Source organism: Platalea leucorodia (genome assembly GCF_965183815.1).
Source record: "Platalea leucorodia genome assembly, chromosome: Z".
In the NCBI taxonomy this organism is placed as follows: domain Eukaryota; kingdom Metazoa; phylum Chordata; class Aves; order Pelecaniformes; family Threskiornithidae; genus Platalea; species Platalea leucorodia.
Genome location: NC_138858.1, coordinates 93604483 through 93626420, shown reverse-complemented (window position 1 = coordinate 93626420; position 21938 = coordinate 93604483). Strand labels below are relative to the sequence as shown.

Below are 21938 nucleotides of genomic sequence, written 5' to 3'. Positions count from 1 at the left end.
GCGATCGAGTGGCTGTACTCAGCCTTCCTTTACCTGCTTCTTCAACAGTCTTAACCTAGAATCCAAAAGCTGCTCTACCAAACACTTGTTCTGTCCTGTCCACAAGGTGTTCTTCTCCCCATTTCACCGGCAAAATTCTTCATAGTGAATTTCTGTGCAACACACTTTCTGCTCAGAACCACTGAGACCCCACAACTGTCAGACTGATGAATTCCATCTAGATTAGAAAGACAAAAATCTCATCTTAAGAATACACAAAGGCAGAATAAATGCCCTCTATTTTCTCACACTTGCTCAAGGTAATACCTTAATTTATCTCTTCTCCTGTGGATAAAAAGAAAAATCATGGTGCTAGGAAACACAAAACTTGGCAGCATTTCCAGTTTGTGCTTTTCGGCCATGACTCAGGCCTGAGCCAAAGGGACTCACTTTTCTGCTCTCTGAGACTCCGTGTCCCTCTGACGGCGTTGCATTCCCAGACAGAGCTCTCTTGTTCAGTGCAAAATGATCCCGCTAGACTTTCAGGAGTTACCAACAACATAACTGTCCTTCTCCTGAAGGACAGTAACCCCAGAAAGACCAACTAGGCATGCACTGTAAGCGATCAGGAGAACAAGGTACATCAATAGTCAAAAATATTTCTTATCAGCTACAGTTCAGATCATACAATTGAAAATTTGGGTCTGTCCCTCTTCCCATACACACACAAGCCCGTGAACACAAGCTTCACTCTAAACATGATCTGCCATTGTCTCTGGTCAGCACTCGGTATCATCTCCTGGTCACTAAAGCGCCCAAGGACGAGGCAGCAGAACGCAAATGCTCTGGGAACACAAAGGACGGGAGATAATGCCTAACAGCCACACCTGCAGTAAAAGTAATGACAAATGCATGTTTGTTCTCTCGTCACAAGCTCACTTTCCAAGCCTACATCTGCCTCCAACGCACTTCTTGCATACCTTCTCTCTAACGCCTTAGTGCCTGTCCAGTTTTGCCTCAGCTGCAACTCAGTAAGATCACAACATAGCTTGACCAAAAAACTCCCCCCCCAAAGTCTCCCGACAGCACTTGGCAATCTTTGCACAGAACTGTCTAAAATTCCACATAGTGGTCGCCCAAATGCTAACGGAAACCCACAGATCACACACACTCTGAAGCCCTGATGATCAGCTGTTAAGCTGAGGGTGGAGACTGATATGCAACACAAACCAGAGTCACTGGGCAAGTGTTCAGCTACCCAGAGCCTTCCAGGAAATCCCGAGTGGCATTTTTGCCAGGCAAGAAAACCCGTCTCGAGATTTTCAAGAACAAAAGTCAAAGGTTGGCTCTCCCACAGGGAGGGCTGGCAAAGCAGGACAGGAAACAAGTACGCTCTTCAAAGGTCAGTCTAAGGTGGCGTCATTCAGGTCACTGCTGCGCATCCTTAGAGCGGATTCGGCACTGAAAGGGCTTCCATAGCTCAGAGAGCCGAAGGTACGACTACCACTTACCAATATCAGATAACAAGATGAGAATAGCTTCTTCCCGCAAGCCACAGCAATTCTCCAGCTGATTCAGGTACTGCAAGAAAACAACACAGAATATAGTCTTTCCCTCACGTATCCTGAGCGAGGCTCATAGTCCTACAAACTCTGACGAATGCAAGAAGTTCCAGTAACAGCACTGAAATTCTCTAGAGGCACAAAATTCTATGGGCTTGTGACCTCCGGTAGCAGCAATTACAGCTTCAGGCCTTGATCTAACCGGATGGGAGGAGAAAAGAGTGGGTGAAAGACGTCAGTGTCATCCCCATTCTCCTCCTTCTACTTGCTCCATCCCTCATAGCCATTTCCCCTGCGCCTGGCGCTATCAGCTCAAATCTCAGCTTTAAGCTCTGGGTTTTATCTACGGGCAGATTATAGCAAAGGTTAGAAAAACAACAAGATTAGAATTAACGTGTTATTTTTTCCTATGACAGATAAGAGTTAATCACTTTCAGGAAGGGTACAGCCCACAGACGTACCCAGCCCTACGATGGTCTCGGCCATACTCACATCCTCTTGCACACCCCTCACGCACACCCTCATCCTCTACGGGCAAACTCCCCACAGCGTCACTTGCAGCCAAACACACACAAAAAGTTTCAGAAAGCACTTAAGTCTTCAAAAGCTGAACGTAGTATCAAGGACCAACCCCACCAAAACCTGCTGGTGCCATGACCGGAATCAGGAAGCATAAGGATGTGAAAACAGAGGTTTTACAGGGAAACTTCAATAGAAACCCTAGGATCAGCTTCTCAGCCCTCGCTCCCCACCCCAGGGACCTCACCTTGCGGAGGTCTCCACCTTGGCAGTACTCCATGGCCAGCAACGGCAAGTCATTAGGTGCAAGCTTCTGCATCCCTTCGGGGACATCACGGGCAGCCACTACGTTGGGATGGTTCAGCCTGAGGAGTGGAAATGAGGCAAGTACGCATGATGAGCGGAACCAGGGTAACACCTGAAAGACGATCGTTCTGCAACAGCTATGCAGCGTCACGTGCTCACGGCCATCACGCGACGCCCTACAAGGACATTAATCCTTTTAGAAACTGAAGTAGTGAATTCTAAAGGTCTGCAATTCATCCATCTCTCACAGACCTAGACTCATCCCGACTCCTTGCGTTTCACGTGCAGTCAGCGCATCCCTTCAACGTGCACGCACACCAGACCTGCCTAGGAGCCGCAGGAAGGTGCCTTGCGAAGGAGCGTGACGCAGTCTGTTGCCACCCTCCAGAAAAGACCCAAATGGCGATCAGACCATTGCATCCTACGAAATCAATCCAACGCCCTGAAGCCCAACCCAGCACAGCCAGTAAGCTAGGCAAAAGAGCAGCTACGCAGCAGAACTGCTGTTAACACTGAAGGCAGTGGCAGAAGCGCTGAAGAAGGAAGTCCAAGACCCAAGACTCTGGTGAAACGTGATGTGAGGTTTTCTTTAGCCTGTGTTTCTATGCACTTAGAATAGAATCATAGAATCATTTAGGTTGGAAAAGACCCTTAAGATCATCGAGTCCAACCGTTAACCCAGCACTGCCAAGCCCACCACTAAACCGTGTCCTCGAGCACCACATCTCCCCGGCTTTTAAATCCCCCCAGGGATGGGGACTCAGCCCCTGCCCTGGGCAGCCTGGGCCAGGGCCTGGCAGCCCTTTGGGGAAGAAGTTTTTCCCAATCTCCAACCCAAACCTGCCCTGGCGCAGCTTGAGGCCGTTCCCTCTCGTCCCAGCGCTTGTTCCTGGGGAGCAGAGACCGACCCCCCCCCGGCTCCAGCCTCCTTTCAGGCCGTTGCAGAGAGCGATGAGGGCTCCCCTCAGCCTCCTCTTCTCCAGGCTGAGCCCCCCCAGCCGCTCCTCACCCCGTGGCCGGGGCCCATGGGCCCAGCCCGGACAGGGCCCCCTGCAGAGCCCCCCTGCCCCCCAGCAGATCAACGCTCCCCCCGACGTGGTGTCGCCTGCGAACGGGCTGGGGGCGCGCTCGACCCCCGAGCCCAGATCGCGAATACAGAGGGGGCGCAGGGCCGGCCCCGGGGAACGCCACTCGCGACCGGGCGTAACCCGCCCGCGGGGGCCGGCACCCTCCCGGCGGGGCGGCCCGCGGCCTCTCCCACCGCTCGCCTCAGCGCCGCGCTCGAAGGCCGCCCCCGCAACCCGGCCTGCGGCCCCTCCGCCCCGCCCCGCCCCGCCGGCGAGCGGGCACCGGGCTCCGCCCGGCCCGGCCCGGCCCGGCCCGGCGCGGCGCGGCCCGCCTCACCTCTTCATGATCTGGATCTCCAGCGCCCAGCGGTCGCGGTTGCGCGGGCTCAGCTCCTGCCGGCACTGCTTGATGGCCACCTGCTCGCCGGTCTCCTGCGGACACAGCACGGGCGCGGCTGAGCGCGGGCCCGGGGCCGGGCCGGGCCGGGCCGGGCCGGGGGCTCCGGCCGCCGCCTACCTTGTTGTGCCAGCGGATGACGTTGCCGAAGCCGCCGGTGCCGAGGCGCTCCTTCATCTCCCAGGGGCCGCAGGTCTGCGCCTGCAGGGCCGGCGGCCGGCTCATGGCGGGGCCGCAGCGCTCCGCTCGCGGGGCCCGGCCGCCTCCGCCGACGTTTCCGGCTCCGGCGCCAGCTGGGCCGCCCGCCCTTAAAGGAGCCGCGCCGCCCGCCCGCGCGCCCTTAAAGGAGCCGCGCTGCCCCGACGCCCGCCCTTAAAGGAGCCGCGCCGCCCGCCCGGGCGCCCTTAAAGGAGCCGCGCCGCCCCGACGCTCGCCCGGGCGCCCTTAAAGGAGCCGCGCTGCCCGGGCGCGGCTGCAGGTGCGCGGGGCGGGAGCTCCCGGCCCTGTCGCCAAGTCCTACTCCGCCGAGGAGCGGCGCTGTCGCGATAGTCACGGCTGCTGTCCTTCCTGGAGTGAGGGACTGGGGGTAAAAGGAGAGTAGAGCTCGCGGGCTATTTGAGTAGAAGAGCAGAGCTGCTGCCTCCTTTGCACCGCTTCTTTAAAATCTGCTGGAAGTCCGCACTGTACCATTCATCTCGGCTCCCCACCTCACCAAGCAAACGGCACCGCGCCACGCTCTCTCGAGTCCCAGAGGTTGGGGAAGACCCTTAAGGTCATCGAGTCCCGCCGTTAACCCGGCACTGCCAAGGCCACCACTAAACCATGTCCCTCAGCACCACATCTCCCGGCTTTTAAATCCCCCCAGGGATGGGGACTCAGCCCCTGCCCTGGGCAGCCTGGGCCAGGGCCTGGCAGCCCCTTCCATGAAGAAGTTTTTCCCAATACTCAACCCAAACCTGCCCTGGCGCAACCTGAGGCAGCTGAAGCTGTCCTTAAGCTGTGAAAAGCCAGGAAATAACTTCTGAAGTCTTCCCCCACAGCCATTACTCTGTTAGTATCTTTAATCTAGAAGTCCAGGAGCAAATAGCTGTTATCTTTAAAAACAATATAACTTAGCCCCTGCTCACTCAGCAGCGTCCCATCATCTTTTTCTCAACAACTGGGAGTCCCTCCTGGAAACAGTCAAATGCAGCTGCCCTTAAGTCAGATTTATGGCAGTAACGTTACTACCAGCACTGTGACGCCCAGAGAAACACATGTGATAATCTTGACACAGATTTCCATCCAGAGAAGAGCTAAACATGCAGAGCACCCAGCGCTTCATCTTTGCCCATACGCAAAATAACCGTTGCCGTGCTTCGCGACTGAGGGCCCTACGCAGCTGCTTCCTGAAGATGGAGGTCGCTCACACACCATTTATTATGTCTGTGCTTACACTAAATTGTATCAGGAACCTGATTTCTGGTGAATCAGTTCCTAAAAGTTAAGACACATCCATTGCTGTAACAATTGCACCACTGACAGTTCTCATAACCCAGCCCTAAGTTCAGCTCTAAAACCGATCGTTCAGATTTGCCTGCCACACTTTGACACCCCAGCACCCCGTAACCGCACCCTGGTGGGTAATCTTCATCTTCTAGGACGGACAGCATCAGCGAACACTTAACTCTGGTCCTCAACGTGCTATTCCTCACTTCTGTCTAAGGGTCCTTAGAAGTTTTGCTCGTTGTACCCACTCGAGAGCTCCTCTGAGCATGCCTTCTCCCGCTGGCACCGCTCACGGCGATGCTCTGCGCCAGATGCAGGCCGGGGTCTCTCTGCCAAAGGTTCTCAACGGCTGCCATTCCGAGCACAGCACACTGTGGAGTTTCTCAGTCCTGGGACTAAGTCTACAGATTGCAGGCGTCTGGTCACATTAGAAATAATACTCCTGTGCATTCACCTTCCCTCACGTTCCTAGAAGCGTGATGGGACGGTTCACCATAAGGGACACAACTGCTCTCACTGTCAGCGAAGCTTAAGGTGCTCAATGGGGAAAAACTGTTTTGAAGACTGAATCTGTTCTCTGACTGGAAGAGAGACAGACCAAAACAAAGCGGCTGTCAGCTCCAGCGTGCCCCACTCGCTTCAGCAAGCAAGCCGTCCTCCTGGCCCGCAGAGGGACTCGCTAGCCCTCCGGAGAGCAGCCAGCCTGCCCAGAGCACCCCGAGGCCGGGCAGGGCTGGGGGAAGCACGCCCGCTGCCCGCTCCAGTCTCCACCCCTTCGAGGGGAGCTTTAAGTAGGACAGGAGCTGCTCCGAGAGATCCCAGCCGCAGAGAGCGCAAAGGCGGGCTGCTCTGGAAGGGAAAGCATCCGCAGACTGCAGGAGAGAAAAAGCAAAAAGGTAGGCACTGCTCTGCACCTGTCTGAGAAAGCGCATTTCCCATTTTCAGCATCAATGCCGTTGTCGTTAAATACTACTAAACACTATTATTGAATAAATCCCACCGAAGCACCATGGTAGTTAACTAACTGAGCTATTGCCTTTCAGCTTTTGAAGAGATTCGTAACGCTGGGTAAAGCCGCTAGCTTTCGGTTGTTTCAAGGAAGCTTCAGCTATTCCAGGGAAAGGGCTGGCAGCCTCAGGCTCTGACCAGCTTGCAGGGAGGAGTCCCCTGCACAAAGAGCGGGAGCAAAAGAGCTTAAAACAAAGGAAGAGTTACGGACGGACAAATATCTTGATGGTAAGGAAAGACCGGGAGAGCTAGCTGCGATAGGATAATTTATTGTTTTCCTGGGAGGAGATCAGGCTGTGCCTTCACCCCGGCTCCCAACCAGGATAACAAAGAGGAGGAGGGCGGGTCGTCTTCGCTTCTCCCTAAACGCGCTTCTTTTCAAGTGCGGCCAAAACCACGGGAAATATTGAGAATGATTCCCAGAACAAAGCCAGAGTTTTTTAATATCCATTTCCTCCAATGCCTTCAAAGACTACAGCATCTTACTTTCTTTGTTTTGGTCTTTTAATTCTTTTCCCCAAAAGCAGAGGTCTGTCCACTGTTATATTTTAAAGGGAAACAGTATGAGTCTGATATTCACCTCCTCAGCTTCAAAAAGGGATACAGAAGCATTTGCTCCAGGAGGCAGGAAAATGCAGCAAGGATCTTGCTTAAACTAGATCAAGATAGCTGTTCGTCAGCCAGAAAGCTATGAGTGCTACAGACTCAGAATCAAAGTATTCTGGAATGGACATCCGAGGTTATTGGGAGGCATATGGGGGGAGAGCTACTTTTAACTTCTGTTAGTGACTTTTTGTTCGACCTTGGTAAGTCACATCACTTTTTCAGGTCTTATTCCACATCGGTAAGATAATACACTCTTACTGCTTAGAAGGGCTGTTAGTAGTAATAAATTCCTATGTGGATTTAAAGTATTCCTGCTGATGATGCTTCGGCAAAGAGAGATAAATTTAGGCTATCATATATCTTTATGTCCTAAGGTACCTGAAAGGGCAGAATCAAGATGTCAGGACACCACATCCAGGGCTCTGGCTTATTGCTACCGTGTTTTTGATCAGCGAGGAAGCAAAGGGTGAGAGCAGAAGGCACAAACCGTTTAGGAGAGCCCTACCAGAAAGCACATTGCTTGCAGGTTTCTGCTTGGAGTCTTGTAAACATGGTATTTTTCAAACAGCCATATGGTTTCAGTTTGATAGGACTTATCATTCGGAACATTCCAATTGACTGGCCTAAGCTGTACCTTTCCCGAAACTGAAAATAAACATCTGGCAACATCTGTGACCGGTTTTCCGTGCGTAGGGGGACAGCGGCCAGCAATGGATGACCAGGCATCCCCCCACGGAGAGGGGGAAAGGAGCGGGGAAGGGCTGCAGCATTATGAGATAAGCTAGCCTGAACAGGGGCAGCAGAAGTACGTGGAAGAAAGGATGGGGCATCCGATGCAGGACACCGTTAGGGAGACTCTGTCACGTTCTGCAGCGTGAGCATGTGCTGCGTAAGACTCAAATCCGCTTGTATAGCGGACTATATGGGATAAACTTGATTATAACCATAAACTTAATTAAACCATGCAGCTGCTTTTTAAATAGGGACTCCTCCTTTCATGTCAGTCTCCAGGACCAAAATGCCCTTATTTTTTTTTTTTTTTATTTTTAAATTTAAAAGATGTTTCCCCTTCCCCCCTGAAAACTAGCTCTAGTTTCCTGCTGATTTCAGGCAGCTAGGACTTCCTCCAAGATATTAGTTAGGCCAGCTTTGCCACTCTGTCCTCCCACAAAAAAAAAAAATTCAGATTTCACCAGTGTTGCCTTGTTTTGGGGGCATTTTAGCAGGTACCCCCAAAACGAGGTCTCAACAGTTCTTTACGGTGCTTCCCAGAGAGAAATGCTAACGAAGCAGCTCAAGTCAGACAAGTAGTTTCACTGAATGAACCGTTCCTTAACAAGGTCTTAGCCAGCAGAATCTCATTTCTTAAAGCTGTCACTAAGAACTGCAAGCCTTCTCCACAGATAGCAACAAAGATGACCAGTGGTACTAACAGCAAGTTAAAGCCTTGTGCTGTGGGATTCCAAACAAAAGCCTGCAGAGCTCCAATAATGAGCTACAGCTGCCGGGAGCAAGGAAAACGTAACACGGGGTCACAGCAGCAGCCAGCTGACTGCGGGCAGCGGCTCCGCTCACCCCCCTCCGCTTCGGCAACGCTGCCGGTTTCGTTCAGATTCAACTGAAGTCAATGCCTATTTGGAAATCACTCTTATAGCTTTTAAAAAGGCTTGCTGTACAATGCAAAATGCTTCCCAAGAGGTGAGAAAGGGCTTGAAAGTATATAAAGTATAGCACAAAATCTGCGTACCAATACAAATCCCTGAGAGATGCTCTGAATTACAAGGATCTCATCATCAAGATGTGACCTAAAGACAAGACTTGGAGTAACTAAGGTTCTCAGAAGCTGTTCCTGCGAATCTTGTCAGCCTGACTTGCAACTTAAGGCTCCTCTTTGTGCAGTCTAATGAAGAGAAACCACAGCCTAAACTATCCTGCTTGTCCTCCCACTTCTGCTTCAGAGACTGGAATATTTGTGCCTTTTGCTTTTTCTTTGAACAAATCTTTAAAAAAAAAAAAAAAAACAACCCACAAACAATCTCTCCCCCTTTTTTAGCCTTGAATCCCAATTTATGACTCATTCATCTGTCATACTCCAATTTCACCAGCTGCTATCCAGCTGCCTTCTCTGGCTTTATATAAACAGAGTCTGAGCTCCTAATTTCTGGAAGTAGTAGTTCTCTCAAATAATTGGGTTAGCTTTCTACTTGCTCAGGGATCCTATCATGTAGATGATAAAAAGCTGATAGTGCGGGAGACAGCACCTGAATATAATGTCAAAGATTTGGAACTGCAGAGCAATCCTACAGATTGGGAATGAAATTATATCTTCTTGCCTGCTACTCTGCCTCACTCCCAGCTCTCAGTTTGTATAGGAGGCATTATATTTTTGAAGGAAGAGAGAAAATGGACGTCTGGTATTGGTCTTGTTCAAAGCAGGGGGGTTCCCATCTCCATCACCCTCTCGTCATTCATCATCTCGGCCATCTAGGCTGACTGCTATAGCAGTCGCGGTTAGTACAGAGGATCAAGCTAAATCTGCTCACACCGGTCATTACTTACGTCTCGTTCCACTGTAAAAAAGAGCTACTATTACTGCATGCAGGAGTAACCATTACTTTCAGGAAGAAAATTATGGGTTCAAGTCAGGAGACCTGTGATAAAGTTATTTGTCTTATTGTAAGAGTTCAGATTACACAATAGTGACAACGCCAGTCCTTAAAAGCTATTACTCAACTGTGAAAATCGATAATACCTTCCCAGGATTTAGTTGATGTATTGGACCTCGCTATTTAATGCCACGTTTCCAAGAACTCCCCTAGGCACTAAGTTTCTAAACTTCTGACACTGTACAATCATGTGTATCCATCTAATTTAAGTTTTGCCGTGAACAACAGCCTCCCCCCGCCCCCCAACAGAGCGTCCTGTTGATGTACAATAAATCCTCATTTAAAGACCTCGCCTTCAGCAGTGTTTCTAAATATAAAATAGAACTTCGCTAGCTACCAAACTCATGCCGCTACGGTCAGGCTTTACTGGAGTTCTTTTACATACATACATTTGCCTGATCTTTTACAGCTACTACAAGGTCACCAAGATAAAAGAATGGGCAAAATACATCTCCTCAGGGAATTTTCCTACGGGGATTAACAGAGGAGCTGGAAGCCCACAGCAAATCGCATTGCCTTCATCGGCAGCAGACCCCCTCAGAGCGCCCTTCGCTGCCTTTGTCTGTCACATCCAGCGTATTTTTCTGCTATGAGCGTGAGATTAGAAATGGCGTTCAGTACAGCAAGGGAAAAAAAACTGTGTTGCTTAATTTCAGCGGTAGAATTTTGTATACGCTCGAGACTACGCCGTGTTATGAGCGTGGCCCCTGCTGCTCAGAATTTTCTCTCCCCCCAGCAGCTGCCCTAAACCAGTCAGTGCTTACGCGAGGCGCTCGGCTTTGGTGAAAGAAATCATTTTTCCTCCTTTGTCAGGAAACAAACTGGGGGAGGGGAAAGCAGGGCACAAGATGGTAGCGTATCTTGCTGCAGTCAGTGGCTACAGAAGTCTAAATTCATGCTTCTGCCAAGAAACTGCCTGCTCGAGGCCAGGCAGAAATAAATTTTGCTACAGTAGGAAGGAATAAGATGGAACACAGTACCCAGATGTCCTTCCTATGGCTATCTGTGGCCAGGTCAGAGCAGCATTTTCACCAGGCAGGGAATTAACCTCTGATGAGTGACAAGAGAAGTAGATTTTCAAAGCAAATGAGATTAATGGAGGCAGAAATCCAGATTCATCCTTAACCCCAGCCACACCATACCAGCCGGCCGTCTCCCACAGGAGATCATTGGAGGTTCTCTCCCAAGACTGCTGCTGTAGGAGACAAACTTTGTAAATCAGCCTGGAGGAGGCAGAAACCCTTCACGTGGGATGGAAGAGGGCTTCGCCTGAAGTGTAAAGCTGCTGAAGGGATCAGAGGGAATAAGATGTAGTTGTGACTGCATGGAAGCGACACAAGGAAAGAAATGCTGCAACGAGTAAGTGAGGACACCAGACCAAAAGCTAGCCTGCCAGCCAACTGCCATACTCTCCCTTTTTATCAAAAGCATATGCCCATAGTACAAACGAAAAGCTCAGCTCGGGAGAAGCTGCAGAAATATTGAAAATCAAAGCCATAGCAGTGCTGTCCCCACCTATCATCAACCAAAGTCTCCTTGCCGACGCATCCTCTACACAAGAGACAAACCCTCACTCTCACCCAAAGAAGCCGTCTGTGCAGAAAATGCAAATCCTCTTCAACCACTATTACCACAGACTCACCCTTCAGCAGATTTGTGCGCCCCTGCAAGAGATCTCAGACAGGCCTCAGTGACCTGAATCGCAGTTAACACTTCCAATCAGCATTACACTCCTTCATTAGACCAGCCCATCTCTCTAATAACGCGCACAATACCGTTGGCTTCCAGCAACCTCGGGGAAAAGGACTTGGAATTTACTTCTACCAGCGTTATCCCCCAGGAAACACTCTCTGAGTTTCCTCCAGACCTAAAAGCGTGCGCTTTAGCTGGTTGGGTTTCTAAGTGTATCAAGTAAAAGCACATCTGGGTCCAGCCTGGCCGTTTCCCCTGTCCAGGGCCACCAGGACAGCTATACCAGATGGCTAAGGACTGCCGAGTAGAAAGTGTGTTTTAATGTAAAAAGTATTTCCATAATTTAAAACCTTTATTTAAGCTTATGACCTTGAGCTCCATTCACACTGTAAAATGCCTTTGTTCGACATCTTAGTTTTTCTTTTGTCTCTATAGATAACTTGAGATTTGGAGGTGATGTGGAAAACACGCAGAATGGAAGGCAAACTCCCATGTCTCCTCCTGCTGATGGGAGCAATCGTGACTGCTCAGTGCCAGGTAAGAGGCTAATGCGTAAAATAGTGCTCTTGCCATCCTCCTGCATTTTCAGCAGCACTTCCTTACCATCGACTCCAGCCGTCTGCATCAGACAGAAGGAGAATCTGCTTGTATCACTAGAAACCAGAGGAAGGAAAACCTTACAAAGCAGCCTACCTCTAAGCTGGGATTTCCAGTAATGCGCTATCCTGGCTGGTTTTCATTTCAGTAAGCAAGTCTTCTCCAAATCTTCTTGGTGTATCTGTTCACTGTCACCTTTCACTGTTACTAAGAGTTCTGTTGTGATCATCCTTTAATTTTCTTTCCATTGTCACCATCTTCATCATTACTCTTACTTAGGACTGGACATCGATGGTTCCCGTGTCCCCTCACTTTGAGCGTCACATTGCACAGCTTCACTAAACCCTACACAATTCTAAAATGTTTAGTCTCTTTCTCAAAAAATTGCTATCCCAGCCTTCCTCTTCCTTTTAATGTTATTCTTTCTCTTGTGGCCTGACCAAAGCAGCTTTCTAAATTGGTTTCTTCCTTAAAACTTTATCCAAAATATTTATTTAATTGGCTGCAGGAGATATATCTCTCAAAGGTAATCAAGCTACAAAGGCTTATGGGGAAACTGCATGTCAACAAGCAAAAGTAACTGCTTGTTCACATTTACTTCTTTGGAAATTATTTGCTTGAACCTCCTTCAAATAGCAGAAAGCTGACAAGCTTTAGTTAGCACCTGCAATGCCCCAAGAGCACATAATCACTTCACGCGCGCTGCGACTACGGCACATCCCAAGTGACAAGCAAGCGCCTGGTCATCTGTGGCAACTCAGTGATTTGCAATTCTCGGTACCCATGCCGCGGTGCTAAAGGCACTTTTCGCTGTCTGTCTGACAAGGAGGGCAGACGGTTGCTCAGAGTTCCCCGATTTACAAGGCCTCAAGAAGAGGACTGGCTCTTCGGAGGCACTTGTTCTCTCAGTTTTCTCAAGAGAGCAGTTACTCACAGAATTAACCTTCTTTGCTTGCAGGGCTTACGCATGCGTTTCAAACGGGGAGCCAGATCTAGAGGTAAGCCAGGCAACCTGCAACCGTGTTACCTGCAGCTTTATGAACACAGGAGGGGAAAGCAGATGATGCTGAGGGAACGGAGCCTGAAAGCTGTTTGTCATGGTTATCTGGATGAAAGATTCAGAAGGCAAAATACCAGACCGTTAATACCATCCACAACTCAAAGTACAAAGTTTTCCCCTCCCTCTGCTCTTCTTCAAAGAAAAAGAGGCCAGTCAATAGTGGAACAGTACATCCAGCAACACAGCAGTGAGAGAGACGGGAGAATTGTGGCCTGAGAAGGAAAAAGGGCAGCCCGTTAGATAGATGCTCCCACCACGGATACTCTTCTCCTGGAAAGAGAAGGGAGTGCTTTTGCTCAGCCAGGTCTCTTCCCTGACTCTCTAAAAGAGGATTTCCTTTCTCCAATTACAGCCATTTGCGCAGACAAATCATCTGGAGAAATTTACCAGCACAGGGGGACCTGGCTGAGGCTCTCAGGGAGCAGAATAGAGTACTGTAGGTGCGACAGCGGCCGGAGTCACTGCCACACTGTGCCCGTCAGAGGTGAGTATGAAGAAGAAAAAGAGAAAGGAGATGTTGGGAGATGAGAGATTGTCCATCTAATCATCCTAAAGAAGAACTCTGCTGTCAGGAAAGGAGTTATCACACAGAAAATGTGGCTTGAAATAGGACAGAAAGGAAAACACTAATATATACTGACTCAGACAGGACTAAGCAGGAGTGAGCAAGGGGCTGAGGAAGGCTCCTAATAGTGATGTGGAGAGAACGGAGCAAAGGAAGAACGTAATCGCTACACGAAAAGACTGTAAGTGCATGACAGTAACAGGTAGGCAGGGAAAAACAGAACAGGCTAAAGGAGACTGACAGGAGAGGAAAGATGGGTGTACATTGCCAGCTTCTTACTTCTGTGAAATCTAACAGTGTTTCCTGGCTTTTGCTTCTTCCGCAGCCTGCACTAGAAATAAATGCTACAACGGGGGCCACTGTTCCCAGGCGTATTATTCCCCCCAGCTCTTCATCTGCCAGTGCCACCAAGGTTTCTCTGGGAAGCAGTGTGAAATAGGTGAGCATACCCTGCCAATTCCTCTGAACCACACTACTGGTTTTAGCTGCGCAGTGCAGGAGGATGAGGTCCCCAGGAGCTGCTGCTGCACAGTAGGCTCTGTCAAGTTGCCTCTTTTTATTCTAAAGCTAATACTACAAAGAACTTTTACGAAGGACACCTGGGCTGTTCTCAGTGTCTCTTAATAAAACCCCTAAATTTTGGAGCTGAAGACCTTCGTGTAGACTTACAGTCTGCCTGGCAAGGCATTTTCCCCGACTTACTCGACAAGACATCTGGGAGCCAAGTCTAAACAGAACAGAGACTGGGGAAGCAGAGTTTGGGACGCTGTCCTTATAGTAACATTTTGTTCCCTTTTGTTCAGATACTGAAGTGAAGTGCTACAAAGATGCCGGAGTAACATACAGGGGTACATGGAGCACGACCGAGAGCGGAACGGAATGTTTGAATTGGAACAGCAACGGCTTGATGGACCGGGCGTACAGCGGCCGGAGAGAGGATGCTGCTGAGCTGGGGCTGGGCAATCACAACTACTGCAGGTGAGGGGCTGAGGCAGGCAGGTCAGAGCCGCAGGGACCAGCCCGTTCTAAGAGCCTGCAGCAAAGGAACGTCGGTTTGCCACGGCCTAATACCAAGCAGAGAACACTCTGCACCGGTGCACGTACGGCACAGCCCACGAGCAGTAATTGCAACTTCTGTAGACTTATCCGAACTTCAGATCTAGCTAGACTGGATGCTTATGACAGACTACAAAATGCATACATCTCTTTCCCTTGTCCCTTCTCCGTGCCTAAAGCTCCCTTTGTAAGCCAGTTTCCCGCAGCTCCAGATCCTGCTCAGACCTCTAAAAACATAGCGCTTCCCGCACGTGAACTAAACGGCACAAACAAGCTGCCCCCTCCTGCTAGCTACTGGCTGTCTCACCCTCACCTCCACGTACCCCGCAATTTTATAATTAAAGTAGGAATCCGAACGACTTCTGATGGTTCAGTCCACGCCTTCACTGCAGGGCAGGATTATGTCACCGAACTAGATGGCAGGCACGGGCCTAATAACAATAGCTTTATAATGATGCATAATATCGTAACTCTTTCAGAAACCCAGATGAGGATTCCAGACCTTGGTGCTATATCTATAAAGGGGGAAAGTACATCTGGGAACACTGCAGTGTGCCCTCCTGTTCAAAAGGTACATGCAGGGGGACAGGGAACGGGCTTTAGAGCTTCCACGATTCACTGCATATAAGGGTTCTCTGCGGACTTATGCTATTTCTGCAGCCTGAAAAGTTGAGACTCTCACGTTAAATCATGTTTAAACTTTTAATATTTATGACACCGAGAGCCGGAGATAAGTATAGCTAATATATAGATGCTTCGACAGAAATCACAGTTAGGAACAGCTGACGGGTTCACATCCATCGGTTAACGTGCAGCTTTCTTATTGAAGTTGGGAACAACTGCAAATCTGGAAGAGGCACAGATTACCGAGGCAGCCACAGCGTTACCAGTTCTGGAGCTACCTGTTTGAGGTGGAATTCTCGAAAGCTTGTCAACAAGTTATATACTGCTTGGAGAAGAGATGCGTACCAGCTGGGCCTTGGCAGTCACAACTTCTGCCGGTATGTAGTCAGTTACAGAATTAAAAACATCCCACCAGACTTCCTTGGGGAGCTCTTGAGGCAGGGCTCTGTAGTCTTCTACATGGGTTATTAAAGCACAAGAAATACCTTGCTGCTGGGAATGAAGCTCACTGACAATAGTAATTTTATTCCACCTGACCTACCTATGCTTCTCTAACATCAGACTCCATAAATGCAAGCTCCACCTGCCCCTAGGGCCCTCCGTATCTCTAGAAAAAGCAAAAAGAGTACACTCGGGTCACAGTCTGCCACCTTTAGGTCTCCCCAAACTCCCTGCAGATCTGATAATACAAAGAGCTCTTCTCTTTCCTGTGCTGCAGGAATCCTGACAACGACAGCAAGCCCTGGTGCCACGTACAGAAAGGAAATTGGCTCACATGGGAGTACTGCAATGTGCCTACTTGCTGTAAGGATCCTAGCGCTCCTGATTCTTCTCTTTCTTTGAGGCATTACTGCTCTGCATGTCATTGGTATTAAAGTCAAGCCTCTTCCAGCAAAATAAGAGCTGGCGGGAAAAAAGGCGCTTTTTGGAGTAGAAAGAGCTTCTGCGGCTCCACTCTCACAGAAGCGCCTTTTTCTCTGCCAGAAGGGAAGACGGCAGAAATGGAGGACAGAAGAGGCAGGGTTTCCTTACTGTATTTTTCAAATCAGAATACAAGTTTCCTAGGAAACGGGAATGAGTCAGATACTGAACAGTTCAGGCCAGGCTGCCTCAACACGCGCTGATGACTAACAGGCTCTTAACCCAAGCCCAAAGCAAGAGCGCCTGAACAAAAAGCCTATTTCTGGGTTTGTTGTCCACAGCCACCTGTGGCCTACGGCAGCGCAGAGGAGGCCAGTACAGGATTAAAGGTGGCTCCTATGCAGACATTGCAGCTCACCCGTGGCAAGCTGCCATCTTTGTGAAGTACCGTCGAGCACCTGGAGAGCACTTCCTCTGCGGAGGAATTCTGATCGGTTCCTGCTGGGTTCTGTCAGCTGCTCACTGTTTTGAGGAAGGGTAAGTTGAGGATTCAGTACTGTCTGGGGGGAAGAAAAGTCTGGAAAATGGAAGCATTCAGTACAGCCTTTCTGGAAGGCTAAAAGACTTGAAAAAAGCTCTTTATCCCAGTAAGTCATTCTGCACTAAAGATTAGAGAGTTAACTGTGCTGAGCATTACAGACAGGCATTTACTGGGCAAACCAGCAGCATGGCGGTAAGCTGCCACAGCAGAATATCAAATAGCTGAAGAACAAAGTTGTCAATACAGATGCGGAGCACTCTGAAACTTGAGAACAGCAAGGGGCTGGCAGAGGAGCTTTGCCGTGATGGCTGTAAGCAATTAGCACAAAGGAAGGCAAATAGGACACTAGAGGTCAAACTGCCTGGGTAATGAACTGGTCATAGTGCTAAAATAAGAAAAGCAGAAGCTCCAACAGCACATCTTCACGGGAAGGGTCCATGCCAGTTAACACGGGAAGGAAGTAAAGACTCTCTTGTTCTTCAGCTTTAGTACAAATCAGCTGAAGGTTGTGCTGGGTAGGACTTCCCGAGCAATTCCCGAGGAAACCGAGCAAAAGTTTCAAGTGAAGAACTACACTGTGCATCAGAGATTTGACCCAGAAAATTTCGACAATGATATTGGTAAGAACTTCTCCGACCTCGTGACGGGAAAGGTCACGGTTGGCTCAAGTTTGTGGTTAATGAAGGGGGGGATTTTTTTTCCCTCTTCAGCTCTGTTGCGGTTGAAGTCGGACACAGAAGACTGTGCTGTCGAAACGGACACTGTCCGTGCTGCCTGCCTCCCAACACCAGAACTGCAGCTGCCTGACTGGACCGAATGCGAGATCTCTGGTTACGGCAAAAATGAAGAATGTAAGTAGAAGACACATGTCTACGTGAAAGGAGAAGATTCTATGTCCAAAGTTTGAGTCCTCTGCCCTCAAAGAATTCAAGCTTTTAGCATCGCTTAATGCGTGACCCCAAATTATTATATGGGCTTGTATCAGCACTACAAAACATATGTGTAAGTGGGAGATACAGCAAAACTTTTTTTGTGTAAGTAAGTAAGTTATTTAATTCATCTGAGTTCTGTCAGCTGCATGGGCTAGTAGAGTCTTGCTTGATACTCTCCGACAGTAGAAACACAAAAAATGGCACAATGGATAAGGTAGGAAAGACAGAAAATTTGCAATCAGGGCTGCCACGTTTCTGCTGTACTGAGTACATTTAGATATTGTCGTTCTGACAGCAATCCATTTCTGTCAAGATTTAATATACTACACAGCTGCAGGTAGTTGCATTATTCTAAAAGATACATTGGCTGTGCAGCGATTAGCAAAAAAAAGAAAGCTAAAGAAATAACAATCCCGGATACATATTAAAAGGCTGGCTAAATGTTTTTTAAAGTGAGCTACAACAAACAGGAATAAAACCTGTCTGAAAGTGTACACAGGCTGACCTATATTTAAAACAAACAAAAAAACACAGCTCTTATTTTACTGGCACTTTCTACGAATTTGTTTTTATTCTCTAACTTGTAAACTCTTTGAGACAGAGACTGTGAAGCATCCATCATAACAAGACCTAATCGTGATTTAAACCCATAGGGATTTTGGAAGAGGCTTGAAGATTTAACATATAAGTGTGGCATACAGTGTTTTAAAAGCGCTTTTAAAGTTAGTCCTCAGCATTGCTTACAGGGAGTACAGGATAAGCTCCTTCAGAGGGAAAGGATGCTGCAACTGTAATTCAAAACTAGACTGAAAAACAACGATCCTGCCAACTTTCAGCTCTGTGCAATTGCAGCTATGCAGGAGAATAAAACCAACTCCCAAAACAAACAAAAATCCTTTCCATTCCAACATAACACAAGTCTACATTCCTATCCAGTTACTCAGAATTGTGTACGACAAGGCTAATTTTTGTTAGCGCGAGTCTTAATACTAAAAAGTCAGGATCCCGTTTCATACGGCTAGTGATTTTCATAGGCACTTCCTCTGACTTCATTTTGATCGATACAACTGTGCAAAGACAACTTATCCATCCAAGAAGCCCAGCAGTCTCTAATTTGGAGCCTACAAAAACCTCTTTAGCATTTAAGCTTGCTAAAGCAGCAATATTCTCTCTCAACTAGATTTAAGCTGTTCTCACTAGCAAAGCAGAACCCCCAAGAATTAAAAAAGACCCTTTGGCAAGGAAATACTAGTTTAGCCACCCCTCCACCGCCAGCTTCTTCTGTTTACTTTCCCCTAAACTACAGAAACTGAACTGCAATTTAAAAAAAAAAAATATACACACATATATATACAGACATATATACATATTTATATTGTCATTTTTCTTCCAGTTTCTCCATTCTATTCAGAGCACCTGAAGGAAGGGCACGTCAGGCTGTTCCCAGCCAGTCGGTGCACAACACAGCACCTCGACAACCGGACCGTTACAGACAATATGTTATGTGCGGGGGACACAAGGCACCTTGATGATGCCTGCAAGGTAAGCCCAATACTGTTCCTCTTTTCTTTTTAGGTCCGTCCTTGATAGTCTGAGCTAACCAAACAAAAAGCTTCAGAAAACAGTTTAAAGAAGTTGTGTGTTTGGCTACAGGGAAATTTTAGTGGACTTTTGTTGAACAGAACTGTTGGTGCCTCTTTCTTTTTTCTTCCCCTGCCCCTCATAGCTGGGAAAGCAAGCCACACTTAACCAAGCAAACCAGAACAATGCAAAAAGACTGAAAATTCCAAATATAGGTAACACCACAAAACTGAGCAGGAAACTCCACCTCAGCAGCACTTCCTAATGTTTTCTCTTATGTGAGCACGCAAAACACTCAGCAGGAGGTTCTGTGAGAGGAAGGGGTGCCGCTCTACTGAGAAGTGGAGAAAGGAATAAAGGCCAAAAGATGGTGGAGGACAAGCAGCTGTAACATGAGGAAAAAGGAGGGCACGCAGTCAATACACATCCCTTCCATTTAAACGTCTCTTCAGTAATTTTGCTTTACTGTTACACACAGCAGTATAAAACACCCTGGATCTTTATAGCTTGAATAAGAGCATTCCTCTTTTTGTTCTTATCAACATCTCACCTACACTTCATAAATGAGTGCCGTACAAAGTGAGACGCTTTAGCGTTAGTTAGGTTTTTTGGGGTCTCTCCCCATGAGAGGAGCATCGAGGGAGTCTGGAACGCAAAAGCGGCTTATGTGAAAGTGCTGTTACTAAGAGCTCTCGACTTGTGAGCACACTACATAGGGTATTTCTGTAGACACTAGTGCACCGCTAAAGCCAGCGGGGGGGAAACCAACACAAAACCAACCAAACAAAAAAGGAGATTGTTGCTAACCTGCTGCTTCTCCGTAGGGTGACTCTGGAGGGCCTCTGGTCTGTATGAAGGATGATCGTATGCATCTAATTGGAATCATCAGCTGGGGAATAGGCTGTGGCCGCAAAGACATACCTGGCGTTTATACAAAAGTGAATCGTTATCTGGACTGGATTCAGGACAACATGAAACCCTGAGAAAGAAAAATGAACTATCCACAGCCTTGTGGCCGGGCCCTCGCAGCTTCCTTCTGGGTGCTTTAAGGATGCTGACAGGGCTTCCTGTTGGTCCAGGTGCTCATGACTTTCAGTACAAGAGGAAGACAAACTGCAGCGCGAGGGAAGGGCACACTCTCAAATCACTCTCCTCTCCTTATTACAGGTTATCGGAAGCTTACACTCCTTTCCCCCCACATCCCCAAGCTTTCTCCTCGCACCAAACCACAGGAGTACAATTAAAAATTCATTTTGGCCTGAGAGAATAAACCAAGAGAGAACCTCCTGCATCCCATAAGCAGCTGTGTTGTTCTAGGAATGGCTGTGAACTGAAGGCAAAGGGGACAGATTTAATTTCTCAAGAACTTCGTCTCCCTCCTTCTTACTTGGCTGCAAATTTGGAAGACATTCCAGTCAGGCTTAAGCTCTGTCCTTATACCATTTTACTTTTGTTATTTAAGCTGGTTTCAGCTTGACTCCAATAGAAAGAGCAAAATTCCTGCTTATTTGCATATCAATATACTACTTACTTTTTCAGTTTGGAACTGATTCATTAACTGAATCTGAGCTTAAACTCTCTGAGCAAATCCAGGATGGCAGGCTTGTTAGGACATTCTGTTCTTCCACTTGCTTTTCCTCCTGGTAGGAACTAAATATTTAAATAAATATGGAATAGGTAAAAAACTTAACACCAGCCTTATCTGCCACAGAATCAACACATTACTTTTCCACTATTAAATTTCTATGCATTATCATCTGATATGACAGCAAAAGCTCTCTTTAGCGCAGCAGGGCAGAACAAAGGACAAGTGTAATGATAGTTTTAGGTCCCTGCTAGATTTACGTCCACGAGTAAAGATCAAGTCAAATGTCACAAGGCTGCATTTGTCCTTTAACAGGACAGGTATAAGCAAGTCACCGTGAACTAGAATCTCAGTCATCAAGCATTACTTACTTGGGTTGCCGTTGCCATGTGACGCTAAGTGGTATCAAAGTACGTCTGAAGAGTTAAGCCTCTTTGAGAGATTCTCTCTTGTCCAATTGTTTTATAAAGTAAAGAGAAAGCAGGTGTGAATACTGTTGTACAAAAGGAAAAAATCATACAGAGGCTACAAAAGGAGTTTAGCTTTAGTGTCAATCAGGCGTTGTAGCTAAAAAACTAGTCTGCTGTATTTGGGAAACTCAAAACACTGTAACTCAAAATGTTTACTCTCCGTTTTAAGGAGCTCTCTGATGACCTCCTAGCGCAGCCTCTAGTCAAAGAGAGAAGCTTGTACAATAGGCAAGTACAGAAGAGAGATTTGGTAAGGACGCCCATTACCTCCTCAAGTGGGTTTTGTAAATGACAACTTTACAAATGGTCCATGTCTTTCTAGTTACCAGCTTCGAAACTGACCTCAAAGAGATCTTCTCTGAGGTCCTCAGCGAAACAGTGGTGTAAGTCCAGTTGGCTTTGGCAGTGAGTCTCATATTCCAGCCAGTGGAAGGGGAAAAAAGCCCAGGATGTTTATTAAAAATGAGTCACAGTTCAGGTTTTGGTGTGATTTTTTGTTGTTGTTAATTGTATTTTATGAAGCATTAACCTTGAGAAAAAGACAAATTAATTTCCATTCCTCTCCCCTAAACCCAATTGCAAGTACTGCCGTGCCTCACCATCCCGGCATTCACAAGCCTGCCAAATATTTGCAGCCTGTAAAACACCCAAAACTGTTCCAATGAGTAACACAGGTAAGTGCCCTCAGGAATGCAACTTTTGTTCCACAATTCAAACAGTCTATTAAATACGTTGTTTGAGCTTGATGTGATCTAACGGCCACCAATAAAATGTAA

The 21938-nt window shown here is 47.8% G+C and overlaps 2 protein-coding genes across 6 annotated transcripts in view; one reads left to right on the top strand and one right to left on the bottom strand.

Moving 5' to 3' along the window:
* The window catches only part of LOC309602843 (inhibitor of nuclear factor kappa-B kinase subunit beta-like), an 18373-nt gene extending 10640 nt beyond the window's left edge, over positions 1-7733 (bottom strand). The window contains exons 1-4 of one of the 3 annotated variants that reach the window (XM_082336860.1): positions 7311-7733; positions 3771-3865; positions 2308-2542; positions 1491-1560 (exon numbers count right to left, since the gene is read on the bottom strand). In XM_082336860.1, coding sequence (XP_082192986.1) covers positions 1491-1560; positions 2308-2542; positions 3771-3865; positions 7311-7346 — 436 coding nt within the window. In that variant the 5' untranslated portion in view covers positions 7347-7733. Of the gene's footprint in view, positions 1-1490; positions 1561-2307; positions 2543-3770; positions 3866-3950; positions 4097-7310 lie in introns of those variants that run through there. The other 2 variants (XM_082336859.1, XM_082336861.1) reach the window with 2 other exon arrangements.
* On the top strand, positions 6035-21938 carry LOC309602845 (tissue-type plasminogen activator-like). Of its 3 annotated transcripts, none has more exons than XM_082336864.1 (15): positions 6035-6214; positions 6362-6554; positions 11726-11827; positions 12846-12885; positions 13300-13431; positions 13838-13951; positions 14316-14490; positions 15048-15139; positions 15398-15569; positions 15911-15996; positions 16395-16590; positions 17078-17214; positions 17305-17445; positions 18920-19068; positions 19932-21938. In XM_082336864.1, the coding sequence occupies exons 3-15, from the start codon at positions 11747-11749 to the stop codon at positions 20088-20090; spliced, it is 1674 nt and encodes a 557-aa protein (XP_082192990.1). In that variant the 5' UTR covers positions 6035-6214; positions 6362-6554; positions 11726-11746; the 3' UTR covers positions 20091-21938. The 3 variants fall into 3 exon arrangements, 2 of the variants coding, with proteins under 2 accessions (XP_082192990.1, XP_082192989.1); XR_014230729.1 differs by lacking the exon at positions 6362-6554 and having other exon boundaries at positions 6036-6214; positions 19932-20186; positions 20275-21938; XM_082336863.1 differs by lacking the exon at positions 6362-6554 and having other exon boundaries at positions 6036-6214.